Below are 15,290 nucleotides of genomic sequence, written 5' to 3'. Positions count from 1 at the left end.
TAATCCTATGGCTGCACCAACAATCAATCACAACACATCTCAGAGACACAGACAACCACCAACAAGGTTCAGTGACTATGAGGTGTTTCATGATTCAAACATCACTGAAGAGGAAGATCTTGTACACATGGCTCTTTTGGCTGAGCAGGAACCAATAAGCATAGAAGAAGCCTTAAAGCAACAAAAATGGATTGAGGCAATGAATGAAGAGCTAAACTCAATCAACAGAAACAATACTTGGAGCTTGGTTGAGTTACCAAGAGGAAAAAGAGCTATCAAAGTCAAGTGGATATACAAAACAAAAGTAAATCCAGAAGGGGTAGTAACCAAGTATAAAGCAAGGTTGGTTGCCAAAGGTTTCTTGCAGAAACAAGGACTGGATTATGATGAAGTCTTTCCACTAGTGGCAAGACTAGAAACAGTGAGGTTAGTGGTTGATGTGGCAAGCTACAACAGATGGGAAATCCATCAAATGGATGTAAAGTCTACCTTTTTGAATGGTCCCCTAGAGAAGGATGTGTTTGTGACTCAACCACCTGGTTTTGTGGAAAAGGGCAGAGAAGATCTGGTTTACAAATTGCATAAGGCCTTGTATGGATTGAAGCAAGCTCCAAGGGCATGGAACAAGAGGATAAATGCTTTTTTGAAACAGATTGGTTTCCTAAAATGCACCTCTGAGCATGGTGTCTATGTGAAAAGCAAGAATAAGGTAGAATCACTAATAGTTTGCCTCTATATGGATGACTTGCTAATAACTTGTTCAAACTCTGATCAAATTGCAACCTTCAAACAGCAAATGAAGTCTGAATTTGAAATGACAGATCTAGGAGAGTTAGCATACTTCCTAGGCATTGAGTTTAAGAGGACAAAGCTTGGTATAGTGATGCATCAAAGCAAATACATAACAGATGTACTAAAAAGTTTTCACATGGCAGATTGCAACATCTCACACACACCAGCAGAAGCAAACTCTGTGAACTCTCAAATTGAGGAGGAGAAACCAGTTGATAAAACTCTGTTCAGACAAATGATAGGCACTTTGAGGTACATATGCAACACCGGACCTGACATTGCTTATGGAGTAGGTGTAGCAAGCAGATTCATGGAGAACCCTCTCCAATCTCATCTGGTTGCTGTGAAGAGAGTGTTGAGGTATCTCAGAGGAACACTTGGCCTAGGAATCATGTTTCCTTCCAAACAGAACATCAATTGCAAGTTGGAATTGCTTGGCTTCTCTGATGCAGATTGATGTGGTGATAAATCTGATAGGAAGAGTACACAGGTTTGGGTATACGATTTTTGAATTTGAAACTCAATCAATATATATTTGAATGTTCTAGTATGTTCCTAGACCTACATATTTATTGATTTGGACCTTGGCATCTCTCACACTCTATATACACCCTCCATATTCTCTGAAACGAACAATAACTTATACTTATCATACCTCACAAGTTTTCATAGAATTAGTGGAAGAGAAATTCTATCCAAAGTGTCATTGTAAAGAAGAAAAAGTTTCATTACAGGGGAAAAAGTTTCAGTGTAATCAATCCCTGGTTGCTGATGATACCCTTTTGCAACCAACCTAGCTTTAAATCTGTTTACTGAGCCATCAGGGTTCTCTTTTACTCTGAAAACCCACTTACACCCAATTGCCTTCTTATGAGGAGGAAGAGGAACTATGGACCAAGTTCCTAACTTGAGAAGAGCATCATATTCTTCTTGCATGGAGTTTTTCCAAATAGGACTAAGAATAGCTTCTTTTGCAGTAGAACGTTCTGTATGGGCAAGAAACAAACAGGCTAGACTAGGTAAAACAGATTTATGAATGCCTGACTTTGACCTAGTAACCATAGGGTGAGTGGAAGAGGGAACAATAGGTAATGGATGAGATGAAGAAGTTTCACTTTGTAAAGGCATTGAGGAATTTGACTCATATGTGGGAGAATTAGGCAAAGAGTTATTTGAACCAGGGGAAGACATATCTGGAAGTTGGTCATTAATATGAGGACTGGACATACTTGAAGATTGACCACTAGTGTTGTGTGTTTCACTAGGATAGTGAGGAGGGAAACTAGAAAAGGAACCAGTAATGTTAGAGGGATTGGAACCAGGGTTGGAGGAAATGGGAGAAGATTGGTATGTAGGACTTGACTTTTGGAATGGAAAGGCATTTTCATTGAAGGTGACATCCTTAGAGACATATAACCTCCCTTCCTTGGACATACATTTATAACCTTTGTGAACAGAGGAGTACCCTAAAAAGGTGCATTCAGTGGACCTATACTACATTTTGTGAGTGTTGTAGGGTCTTAGTAAGGGAAAACAAGCACACCCAAACACTCTCAGACTACTATAATCAGGCACTTTGTCATTCAATAGAAAGAAAGGTGATTTATTATGTAAGGTAGGAGAAGGAAGTCTGTTGATTAAAAAACAGCAGTGGTGAAGGATATTCCCAGAGATTTAAAGGTAGACTAGCATGAGCTAGTAGGGTTAGGCCAGTTTCAACTATATGTCTATGTTTTCTTTCAACAGTGCCTTGTTGATGATGTGTATGAGGGCAAGAGAGTTTGTGATTTATGCCTAATGAGGTTAAAAAGGAAGTAAATGGTCTAAACTCATCCCCCCAATCAGTTTGAACAACTTTAATTATGGTATTAAACTGAGTTTTGACAAGTTGGACAAAGTGCTTGAAAATAGTAAGGGTATCTGATTTTTGTTTGAGCAAATATATCCAAGTGTATTTAGTCTTAGCATCAACAATAGATAGGTAATATTTAAACCCTGACTCAGATAAGACAGGGGCAGGGCCCCACAAATCTAGATAAAGAAGATCAAAGGCTTTAGAATAAAGACTAGTGGATTTAGGAGCATGTATTCTATGAGACTTCCCATAACAACAAGCATTGCAAAAATCAAAGACTGTTTTATTAAAATGAGGAAGGTTACATTGAGACATTACTGTGTTTATAATGGTAGAATGAACATGACCTAATCTACAATGCCAAAGAGAGTAAGTAGAATTGTTTTTATCACTAGAACTAGCTAGGGCAGCAGAGTAAAGCTTGGACTTTGATGTAGAACCAGAAGTGGACTTCTTGGAGAGGAGACTAGGGAAAGCATACAATCCTTCTGTGGTGAGAGACCCTTTAAGGAGAATAGTATTAGAATCTTGAGATTTGAAAAAACATTCATTAGGATGGAACTCAAAGAAACAATTATTATCCTTGGCAAATTGAGAAACACTTCTCATGTTTTTTGTAATAGATGGAACAAGAAGTAAATTGTTAAGAGAAAGAGATATATGAGGACTAAAGGGAGAGCGGAAAGAAGTATGCCCTGCATAAGAAATAGAGGCCTTAGTACCATTACCCATATAGAGATGCTCTGGACCAAACTGCTCAGTTGGCTCATGAAGAAATGCTGGATCTGAGGTAATGTGGTTGGTTGCACCAGAATCAGGGAACCAAATGGAATTCTTTGGGTCAGTGCCTCCAGTACTGACATTCATAGCATAAGGGTGCGATCCATTAAAAGCTTGAGGTTGAGCATGAGAGATATGAGGTTTGGTGCCATAGAGAGAAGAGTGAGGAGGTGCAGCAGAATTGTGATCATAGTATGTGTTGTAGTTAGGGTATTGTTGCATAGGTTTGGAGGTGTGATGGGGGTAGAAAGAATCTGGCCTCTATCCTTTGGATGTCATGGGATGAGCAGGGTTGGGATATGTTTGAGGATAAGAAGAGAATTTGTTGTTGTTGTGTGAATGTGAGGGATAATATGGAAAACTGGAATCTTGTTGGGCATAGTAACACCAATCCAAGTCATGGCCAGGACGATTGCATTAGGAACAAAAGTAGTGGTTACCAGAACGACCTGAAGTTCTTCCTCCCCTGGATGGTCTTCCCCCTCTTCTTCCAAGCCTCCCCCCTCGTGAAGTAGAAGGATAAGTGTCATATCTGTTGCTAGGAGCAGAAGGATAAGTGTCATACCGAGGTTGAGATGATTTAGGATGAAAATGTCCTGAATTGTTCACTGAAGATGGAGACTGAGTGGAGCAGAGGCAACATTGGCTGAGAGAGCATCTGAGACAGCCTTGTGTCTATTTTTGATGAGTCTGGATTCAAAGGTTAAAAGAAACTGCTCAAGGTCATTTATTGAGGGAGGTTCAATTTGGCTTTCAATTGCTGTAATGACAGATTGGAATTCCTCCCCAAGACCATCAAGAATGTAGTCAACATGCTCAGCAATGGAGATAGGAGTGCCTATTGAAGCAAGAGAGTCAGTAATGACTTTGACTTTAGAAAAGTATTCAGGGATAGGGGTAGATCCTTGAGAGATGGTGCGAAGTTGGGCTCTTAGTTGTCTACTTCTAGCCTTGGTGTGGGCATTGCAACATGCTTTGAGTTCCTCCCGTAATTGGTAAGATGAGGTGCAGCCAAGAACTCTTGGTTGTAATGACACAGAAATTGAGTTGAGGATCCAGGAAAATACTGTTTGATCTTGTTCTTCCCAGCTAAGAAATGTAGGATTTTGAATATGATGGTCTCTGTCAAGATCAGAGAGAAATCTATGAGGAGGATCAGTGATGAGGACAAACCTGAGTGCCTTGTTTGATTTGAGAGCAGCTACCATGAACTGACTCCAAGTGAGGTAATTCTTCTCACTGAGTTTAATGGTGGGAATGGGAAGAGAAAGAGAAGGAGAAATGGTTTGTAGAGGTGCAGAAGCAGTTGGTGGAGAAGATGAAGGGGCAGGATCTGTGGCTGAGGCCATTAGGACGATTGATACCATGTAAAGAAGTTAAAAAACAGAAAACATAAAAGAGAGGTAATGAGAGAAACTGTCAATTTGTATTTTATTTCATTGAATGAATATGATCAAGCTATCCCTTTTATATAATCCAAGGGAAGCATTACAAAAGAGAAGAGAATGAGAGGTAACGTGAACAACAAGTTACCTCTCCTAACTAACTAACTAACTGTTTCTGTTTAACACAGAAACAAACCAACTAACACATAAAACTGATTAAGTAACAAACATAATGAATCAGTTCTTAAAACAAGACTTTAAGTCTTATACTCTAATAATCATAATTCTGAAAACTAATAATTATGTTATATTATGCTTAAAGTATTATTGAGAAATATTATATGATCTTCTTATTATATTGAATCACAATGATTCTTAGATTCACCATAGGGTTTTGCGAGCGATTGTAAAAATGAAGTGATGTACTTTCTTTTGGGAAATAGATGTTATTAGCGAGATATAGTCCTAGTGTGAGGCTTGTATGACCACTTGATCAAATAGTGAAAAACAAATCCCTAGAACCTGAAAAGTGGACTGAACATAGCCTCCAATTGAAGAAGGTGAATTGGGATACATCACAAGTGTGAATATTCTCTATTTCTTACTCTTTATTTTCAGCATATATTGTTTATGAATTTACGCTTTAGGTTGAAAATTTTGTACTAGCAATTTTAAATTGACAACATTGGTGCAAACCTAATTCACTTCTTCTCTTAGGTTGCTAGTTAGATTACAATTGGAATTAGAGAAAGGTTGGATAAATTACTTCTAGATCCTAGTAAAAAACACATATATGACTTCCTCCAAACACATTTTAGACGAAGGCTCAAACATTAATAGATCTTCTAGTTTCATGGGAGAATGCTATGATTTTTGGAAAATTATAATGAAAAATTTCATAGAGTCTAAAAGCCTAAGCCTAAGAATACTTGGAATGATATTGATACTAAGAAAGTATAATATGACCTAAAGGTTGAGAATATTCTTACCTCTGCTCTAGGTATAGATAAGTTTTTTAGAGTATATAATTGTATATCATCTAAAGAAATGAGATATCGTAGATATAAATCATAAGGAAACCAAAGAAGTTAAGAGGTCTAGATCTAATACATTTTTCCAAGAATGTGAAATGTCTACGTGAAATTGGGAGAAAAAAGTCTAGATTTACAAGACAGGTTCACTCACTTAACAAACTATCTAGTTGCTTTTGGTAAAGTGCTTACTAACATTGATTTGAATTTGAAAGTTCTTATATCTTTGACAAGGTCATGAAAACAAAAAATGATGACAATTTTAGAGAATAATAGTCTATCATAAATGACTTTAGGTGCACATTTTGGAAAACAACAGGAGAATGAATTGGAATATAACCAATTAGAACAACATGAAGAACTTGAAAAGAAACAAAGTACAATTCTTTGAAGGCTAAGGTCGAGTCTTGCAAAAATTCACAAGATGATGATTCGGAAGAAAATAACAACAAGAATACAACTTTTTTAGTGAATAAATTTAGTAAATTCTTGAGAAAGAACAAGGCCATAAAATCAGTCCAAGTTAAAAAAAATTTGTAAAGAATAATGAAACATCAATATCAAGTCAAAACTTAAATTGCTTTGAATGTGAAAAACTGGGGCACATCAAGGTTGATTGTCTTTCTCTTAAAAATAAGAGTAGATAAAATAAAAGATAGATAAAAACCAAGACGAACAAATATTGCATGAAAAGATAATGAAGCTATTTCAACCTTAGAGCCTAAAATTGATGAACAACCACATCTTTCATTGATAGCTTCACATCAATCCGATGATGATGAGGTAAATGACTCTAAATTAATTGATAAACAAAAGAAGTTAAAATATCTAGACATGATACCTTTACGCAATAATATGAAATGTCTAGAATGAAATTGGGAGAAAAAAATTCTAGATTTATGAAAGAGGCTCACTCACTTAACAAACATCTATTTACTCTTGGTAAAGTGCTTACTAACACTTATTTGAATGTGAAAGTTCTTAGATATTTGACAAGGTCTTGACAACCAAAAACTATGACAATTTTAGAGAAGAGTAGTATGTCAAAAATGAATTTGGCTACACTTTTTTTGACAAAGGCATGAATTGGAACTTAATCAATTAGAAAAACATCAAGAAATTGAAAAGAAACGAAGGATAATTTCTTAAAAGACTAAGGCTGAGTCTTGTGAAAATTCACAAGATGATGATTCTGAAAAAGATAAAAATGAGAATACAACTCTTTTAGCGAAGAAGTTTAGTAAATTCTTGAGAATGAAAAAGGTCATGAAATCAGACCAAGTTAAAATATTTGTAAAGAATAATGAAACGTTAATATCAAGTCAATTTCACTTGCTTTGAATGTGAAAAGTTGGGGAACATCAAGGTTGGTTGTCTTTCTTTTCAAAAAATGGATTCAAATGAAAGATAAAGATAAACCAAGACGAGCATATATTGCATGTGAAAATAATGAAGTTATTTAAACCTCAGAGTCTAAAGTGAAGAACAACCACATTTTTTATTGATGACTTCATACCAATCCGATGAGTATGAGGTAAATGACTCTGAATCAATTGATAAACCTTCTTGTGATGAATCAATTGGTGTACCTAGTGGTCATTATATATTGATTAAATTAGATAAGATTTATTACTTTCTAGTTGAAGGTCGTGTCTTTGATAGGTCATTTAAGTTTGATATCATTTAAGGCTCATTAAAAGTTAATTAATGAAGGCTAAAATGGTTTTCAAATTTAAAAGAGGTAGAAACCATTAAAATTGGTTCTAAAATAAGTTTGCCAAAAATTGTATAACAAGTTACCAGAAAACCTGTAAATTCACAACCACATACATATACCCAACTACATAGCCTTGAGAATATGATTTCTGAATTTGAAATTCAACTAGTATGTCTTTAAACATATCAGTATGTTTCCAAACTTGTCACAATTCACAAGTTTTCAGACAATCTTTGAAAAAAATTTCCTTCTAAACTTTCATAATTCTAAAACTAGCCTTGTGTGATATTGTGCTTAAAGTTTTCTTGATAAAAATTCTATCATCTTGGATTAGGTGTAGAATTCCTTAACCATTCTAAAAGTCTTCTCCTTCTATTGAACCAAAGTGATTCTTGGAGTTCACCATAATGCTTTGCAAGTGATTATAAAAAAAAGTGATGTATTTTCTTTTGGGTAATAGGTGTTATTGGTGAGAGTCTTGAAGTCTTTTTATTTTCAATAATTGTTTTCTATTTCTTGTTTTTACTTTCAATAAAAAAAATTCATTTCCATATTTTTATTTAATTTCCTCAAAACATGTTTATTATTATTATTACTAATATTACATTCATCCACTTACTTGATTAAGTTTTGTTTTTGAAAGGAAGAGTGTGAAGGAAAAATTTATAGTCATCTACCTCGAGAATGTATTTTATTATTCTTAAACTTTTCTTTCCCTTCAAAAATCAAGAAGGATCCATTTATGAGTTTATCTTTGAAAGATAATAGAATACAAGGAAAGACTCTACAATTATTAAATACACATGTATGGTAACTCTAAAACCTTTCATTTCGTTTACATATATATATATATATATATATATATAAAATGTGAAAGTGGACAAGTTATAAAGTGAAAGTGGATAATATATAAATGAAAGCAAGCAAGCAATATCATTATCTTACTCTTCTACAAATTATAAGTAAAATGAATAATAGCAATAATAATAACGACATTTTAGCTGTGTAGTGAAATCTAGAAGAAGAAAAAATTAACTCTATTATTATGAATTTAATATATTATAATTATTAATAATTTCTGCCGTATAAGGCTAAAAGCAAGTTCCCTATTTTACATTAATACCACGGCTGAGCTCATGAAATACGTGTTTTGTGGCATGATAATGTTGATATATGAATACTTCAATTCAGGTTGCTATCGTCTTCAGTATGACCCTCCAGTACTACATTATGAGGGAGAAATAGAAATATTTCGAACTTTTTAATACTATTTTATTGAAAATAAATAAAATTAGAATGGTTGAATTTTTCATGTCACCTATCAAGATCTATTTCCAATACAGAAAATGATCTCTACTCTCATTTAACATGCACACAGCAAATTGTTATCACATAAAACCAATAAGTATGAATATTATTTATGATGAGAGATCATTTAACACCTAAGTTAAGTTACACTCAATCTTAGTCTTTAATTTTTTTTTAAATTTAACGGATCAAATGGGTGAATAAAATAAGTGATGAAAGAAAAAAATAAGAATCTTATATTACAATTAAATTTTATCAATTTGGTTTATTGAATTTAAAAAATCAATAACTACAATTGAGTATAAATTAACTTGAGTGTAAATAGATCTTACTCATTATTTATTTGAGAAGGAAATGCTATCAGGCAAGCAAATTGTTATCACACTTTTATTGGTAATAAAACCATATTTTCCACTCTACAGAAGAATATCCTCATTTACTATATGAGGATTGTTCTCTTCATTTTTTCATCATAGTTGACCATAGGAAACAATGGTTTCAATAGTTATATTCCTTCTATGCCTTTCTATTCCTCTCCTTCTATTGTTACTCTTTCAAAAACCCAGATCCACTAAGAACCCTTGCCCTCCACCTGGTCCTAGAGGACTTCCAATAATAGGGAATCTTCATCAACTGAATGATTCTTCTACCCTTCATCTACAACTATGGCAACTCTCAAAGAAATATGGTCCCTTATTTTCCCTTCAACTAGGTTTAAGACCAGCTATTGTTGTTTCTTCACCTAAACTAGCCAAAGAGATATTGAAAAACCATGGCCTTGTATTTTCTGGACGACCTTCTTTATATGGCCAACAGAAACTTTCCTATAATGGGTCAGAGATTGTTTTCTCACCATACAGTGATTATTGGAGAGAAATAAGAAAAGTTTGTGTTCTTCATATCTTTAGCTCCAAACGTGTCTCTTCCTTTTCTTCTATAAGACATTACGAGGTTAAACAAATGATGAAAAAGATATCTAGCCATGCTTCTTCATCAACAGTTACAAACTTAAGTGAGTTGTTAATGTCTCTGTCAAGCAGTATAATATGTAGGATTGCTTTTGGGAGAAAATATGAAGATGAAGGAACAGAAAAGAGTAGGTTTCATAAGATGTTAAATGAGGTTCAAGCCATGCTTGGCACTATATTTGTTTCTGATTTTATTCCCTTCATGGGTTGGATTGATAAACTTATTGGACTTCATTCACGTCTCGATCGAATTTACAAGGAGATGGATAAGTTCTTTCAACAAGTAATTGATGAACACATGGATCAAAATAGAGAACATGCACATGATGAGGATATAGTTGATGTCTTACTTCAACTAAAGAAGCAGCGTTCATTTTCAACTGATCTCACTTATGATCACGTTAAAGCAGTCCTTCTGGTATGGTTTCTTATATCTTCTTTTATTCTTTCGTTTATTGTTTTCTTTATTAAATAAAATTTTGGTGCCCATAAGTTCAGCAAAATTTGGTTTTAGTCCTCGAGGTTAATTTTGACCGCACGAGGTTAATTTTGACCGCACGAGTTTAATCTTTTGTGATTTTGGTCCATTCCTTTGACAATCTTGGTTAAGTGGTGACGTAGCTAATGGATTGTCCTCACGAATTGAAAGTGATGTTTCCCAAACATTTAGGACATATACAATATATTATATTTAGAGATAAATATATTTTTTAATGTTATTATTTATCACAAAATTTAATTGAAATTAAATTTTTAACATGTTACGGGAGATGATAGGAAATGTAAAGAAGCAAAAAAACAACAAAATACAATAACACTTAAACGGGAGATGATTTTGTTACAATGAAGTATATATTTTAAAAAATATATCCTAATAAGTTTGCTTATTGAGTAAATAAGAAAGTTTATTAACACTTAATTTAATCTGGGTGTTTGCACATTTAACTTTGATTTTTGGTGAATAGAGTTAGCCTTCTTTTGTTTAATTGTCAATGTTGAATTGTACGTAAAACATCTTTAGTATTATATATAGGATAATTCATGACTCAAAATCTTCTCCATTAAAGGAGAAGGCGAAATGTAAAGAAGCAAAAAAACAACAAAATACAATAACACTTAAACGGGAGATGATTTTGTTCCATGACACATAGTGATAGATCTATAATGAAAATTACTCATTACTAGAGAGCCTTCTTCTTATAGTTTTTTAGTGCTTTGACAAAAATTAGAGTCAAAACTTTGTGTTTGTCAAAGTAATTGGTTTTAGCATCTAGAGGACTTCATATATTTTCTCAATAATATGCTAATGGCATTATTTAGAATCCATACAAAGAATTTATTCTTAAACTTTAGACAGACTAAGTATTGAAGTGGAGCAATATATTTATTTCAGATTCTTGTAATTCTAACATTTAAAAACTGGCAAAGACATTCTTAACCATCAGAGATAGATTAAAAATTAAATTTTACCAAAACTAAAAGGTTTTTATGAAATCTATTTTTATATAGGTTGTAAAGTTTTAAATAATAGTTTTAGTAGTGGTTTCAGAAGTTTCAAAAACCTTCATGTGTTAAACAAATATAGACAGTCGATGATGTGTCTAACTACCTTATAACTTTTTTTTTTATGATGGGACTTGAACATAACCTCCTACACTCCATTCTTTATGATCACCCTCTTCACAATCAGACTACCTTATCTTGATCATAATATGATTTTAATCACTCCTAAAATATTACATATAGGCGTCTTTAACTATCATGGACCCATGTTACTTTAAATTTTAAAATAGTATGTATGTAATTAACTTTCCATTATCTTTGTAGGACATTCTTGTAGCTGCAACAGATACCACTGCAGCCACATCAGTGTGGGCCATGACAGCACTAATTAAAAAACCAAACGTAATGAAGAAAGCTCATGACGAAATTAGAAAGTTTGGAGGCAAGAAAAACTTTTTAGAAGAAAATGATATTCAAAACCTTCCTTATTTGAAGGCAGTGATAAAAGAGACACTTAGATTATACCTACCAGCCCCACTACTTGTCCCTAGAGAAGCAAATGAAAATTGCATTATAGATGGCTACCAAATAAAAGCCAAAACAATAGTATATGTTAATGCTTGGGCCATTCATAGAGACCCTGAAGCTTGGAAAGACCCACAAGAATTTTATCCCGAGAGATTCTTAGACAATGCAATAGATTTCCAGGGACAAGATTTCGAACTAATTCCTTTCGGAGCGGGACGTAGAATTTGCCCAGGTTTATCCATGGCAACTCCTACATTGGAACTTATTATTGCTAATCTTCTTTATTCCTTTGATTGGGAATTGCCACAAGGTTTGGTAAAGGAAGATATTGATACTGAAGTGTTGCCTGGAATTACACTACACAAGAAGAATCCTCTTTGCCTTTTTGCCAAGAATCATATCTGAATGTTACACTAATGGAGAATTGTAGATTGTATGAAGAACATTATTGTCAAGTGGTTGTGGTTTCCAAGACCATAAAATTGTGTAATAATATACACAAAATTAGAGAAAAATAATAATTATACTTACAGAATTTAGATTGCACTACTACTAGTACTATTAAGTGACTTGACAATGTTTACCTATAATGTCAACTGTTAAAAAATATATTCTTAACAAAAACAATAGTTACCTATATTAGTACTAGCAAAGTTGTGAGTTTAAATATTTAGGATGATCAAAAAGATTAAAAGTTTGATTTATAAGAGTAACTTTTGTTGGAAATATAGACACACCATAATTAGTTCTTTACCCACAACATAAAGAGATATTATTGGTAATACAAAAAAAGAGTTACCTTCCTTATAAACTTTATGATTTTTGTTCCTTATTACTTTATGTCAGAAAACTGTTACGTAAAGAAAGAGGTAATTATAGTTAGAAAATCGTTATCTATAATAAAACACTAAAGTTTTAGATTAGACCCCACCATTGTAATGTATTGTCATTAGCATAGATAGAAACTTGATCTTGGAAACGATGTCGTGCTAAACAATAAAAATGAAGAAGCATTATCTTATGAGTGATATGGACAAGCACAAAATAAAAGTGTAAGCCAACATCCTAATTATATATAATTAAGCTTAAATTTAGGATTATAATGTTTCATTAAATAAGGAGTAAAGTTTTATTTGGGCACCACGTTTGTCCTTGAGACTAACTTAACATGCATCTGCAATGTTACATGTAAACATATGGAATACTGTATTATATTCATAAACCAATGTGATGCCTTTTCAGAGATTTATTTGTGAAAAAAATCTTGTAGTAACTTTAGTTGATGACCTCAAAATTTCAAGAAGTTAAATCACGTTTTACTCTTGAATAATAAGCTTAATTGAGTATTGGACAAAACTAGGGGTGGCAATTGGATGAGTTTGAATGAATTTGGATATGGATCCTAATGGATGGATAGAAAACTATCCATCAATCCATATAAATTCATTATATCACATTTTTAGATTATCCAATCCATCCATATCCAATGGATTCCAATCCATCCATTCTATCCATGTATCCATTTTAATGGATTGGATTGATGGATATTCAACCCACTTCTTTTAATTTGAACAAAATATTTTTAATAAAGCAATTTGAAAAAGAAAATTTCTTTTAAAAATTATTATTTAATAAAGCATTTTTAAATATCAATTTTAAAAAAATAATTTTCTTAACAAACACTTTTAAAAGTGTTTTTTTTGATAAGCACTTTTAAAAAGGTGAATTTGTGAAGTTTTTTTTATAAGCACTCTTATTGGCAAGAATCTCTGATGCAACATAATTGGTAGGAGTGTAAAAGTTTGGTTCGGTTTTTGACGCAATTTAGTAACCGAACCGAACATAAAGATATGATTCGGTTCTACTCGATTAACCGCAAATTTTATTTAGGAACCGAACTGAACCGTTCATTTATGCTTCGGTTTCGCAGTTTTTGAACTTATTTAAAGAAAATCCTTTATAAAATAGTTGAACAAAATTTACAAAGTATAGAATCAACTAAATGAATACTAAATGCATCAATAATAAAGTATTTAATACTCTTTCTAGTAAAACAATAATAATTCAACATTTCAACGTACTACAAACTTGAAATTTTAGTCCACAAAATCTTCGACAATGTCAAAAAAAATTTAAGAATGGCAAATTTGGTATCAATTCTTTAGTCCAGCAGTCTATCTTCTCAATGGATAATAGATATTTAGGTTTATTTACTAATTTATTTTATGATTCGGTTCAGTTCGGTTTCATCAGTTTCACGGTTTAAACTGGAACTGCTTACACCATTAATAATTGGGACTTCCACAAGTTGTATCCAATAATCCATCATCCTGAAATTTTCATTTTGTTATTATATTATCATATTAGTCAATAACCAAAATGATATATTTATACTTTGCATTAAGATGTTGGGATAAAGCACTAAGGCCGAAATTGTTTATATTTTTTTGATAAGCACTTTTTAAAATCACAATTGCAATTTTCAACTTTTATAATGTGTGTGGGATTGTTCTTAAAAAGGTGAGCGAAATTTTTTATATTAATACTGAATTAATTAGAAAAAAAATTGTTTTTAATTTAGTTTTTTTGGATGGATTGGGTATCATCCAAATGGATATACCCATGGATATTCATTGGATACAATGGATGGATTTGAATCCATCCATTATCAATACTATCTATTGAATTATATCCATTTAAATCCATTAGTTCTAACAGATGGATTTGGATGGATTTAATTTGAATGGATTTGGATGGATTTTGAATTATGGATAATTTTGCCACCCCTAGATAAAACTAACTAATATAGTTTGAAGGATAACTCAACTAATTTACATAATTTATCCTTACTAATAATATATTACTTCGTTAGACAATCTTTGGTACAACAATTCATCTAAGTAGAGATTGCATCTCATAAAACTGGTTAGTAACTGGTTGTAGTAGTTGGGTCAGATTCTCTTCAATAGAGAAAGGAGTGCAATTTTTCCCTTATAATAAATAAAATGATATAAGTATAATTGTATATAACATTTTCTTTATTTTTTGTATAAGTTCTCTCGATACTTAAAATGAGTCTCATTCGAAGTGTGATTGAAACTATTTCCACATTCAATACAAGTATGTGACCAGACAAGTATTTTTAAGTGTAAAGATATTTTCATCCGTGATACAATGATTATTTTTCTCGACATGATGATCATAGTTATGTGCCAATAGTCTCAATTATATGGTCCTAGATTAATAGTTTCATTCAAATCCTTATCATTAATGACTGAAAATTAAATGTGTTTATTTTAAGAACGTAATAATATCATTACATTAATGGTCTGATGATGAAGAGGGCGGTCGTAAGGAATAGAGTGTAGTAGGTTATGAGTTCGAGTCTCACCATCCCAAAAAAATGGGAGTTATAAGGGTGAT

At 32.6% G+C, this 15,290-nt stretch overlaps 2 protein-coding genes across 2 annotated transcripts; one reads left to right on the top strand and one right to left on the bottom strand.

Annotated features, from left to right (window-relative positions):
- LOC109356044 lies at positions 1,459 to 3,649 on the bottom strand. Its single transcript, XM_019599404.1, has 2 exons — positions 2,953 to 3,649; positions 1,459 to 2,258 (listed from the first exon to the last, which is right to left on the bottom strand). The coding sequence occupies exons 1-2, from the start codon at positions 3,647 to 3,649 to the stop codon at positions 1,459 to 1,461; spliced, it is 1,497 nt and encodes a 498-aa protein (XP_019454949.1).
- On the top strand, positions 9,303 to 12,322 carry LOC109350314 (cytochrome P450 71A1-like). Its single transcript, XM_019591543.1, has 2 exons — positions 9,303 to 10,254; positions 11,664 to 12,322. The coding sequence occupies exons 1-2, from the start codon at positions 9,361 to 9,363 to the stop codon at positions 12,270 to 12,272; spliced, it is 1,503 nt and encodes a 500-aa protein (XP_019447088.1). The 5' UTR covers positions 9,303 to 9,360; the 3' UTR covers positions 12,273 to 12,322.

This window comes from Lupinus angustifolius, chromosome LG01 (genome assembly GCF_001865875.1).
Source record: "Lupinus angustifolius cultivar Tanjil chromosome LG01, LupAngTanjil_v1.0, whole genome shotgun sequence".
Lineage (NCBI taxonomy): Eukaryota > Viridiplantae > Streptophyta > Magnoliopsida > Fabales > Fabaceae > Lupinus > Lupinus angustifolius.
Note: the sequence above shows the minus strand (reverse complement) of the source record. Positions and strands in the feature narration are given on the sequence as shown.

Coding starts and splice junctions, on each gene's coding strand:
- LOC109356044 (XM_019599404.1), bottom strand. CDS start 3,649: ATGCAACAATACCCTAACTACAACACATACTATGATCACAATTCTGCT. Junction 2,259..2,952: donor AAACACAGTAATGTCTCAAT/GTAACCTTCCTC, acceptor GCACCTTTTTAG/GGTACTCCTCTGTTCACAAA.
- LOC109350314 (XM_019591543.1), top strand. CDS start 9,361: ATGGTTTCAATAGTTATATTCCTTCTATGCCTTTCTATTCCTCTCCTT. Junction 10,255..11,663: donor ACGTTAAAGCAGTCCTTCTG/GTATGGTTTCTT, acceptor TTATCTTTGTAG/GACATTCTTGTAGCTGCAAC.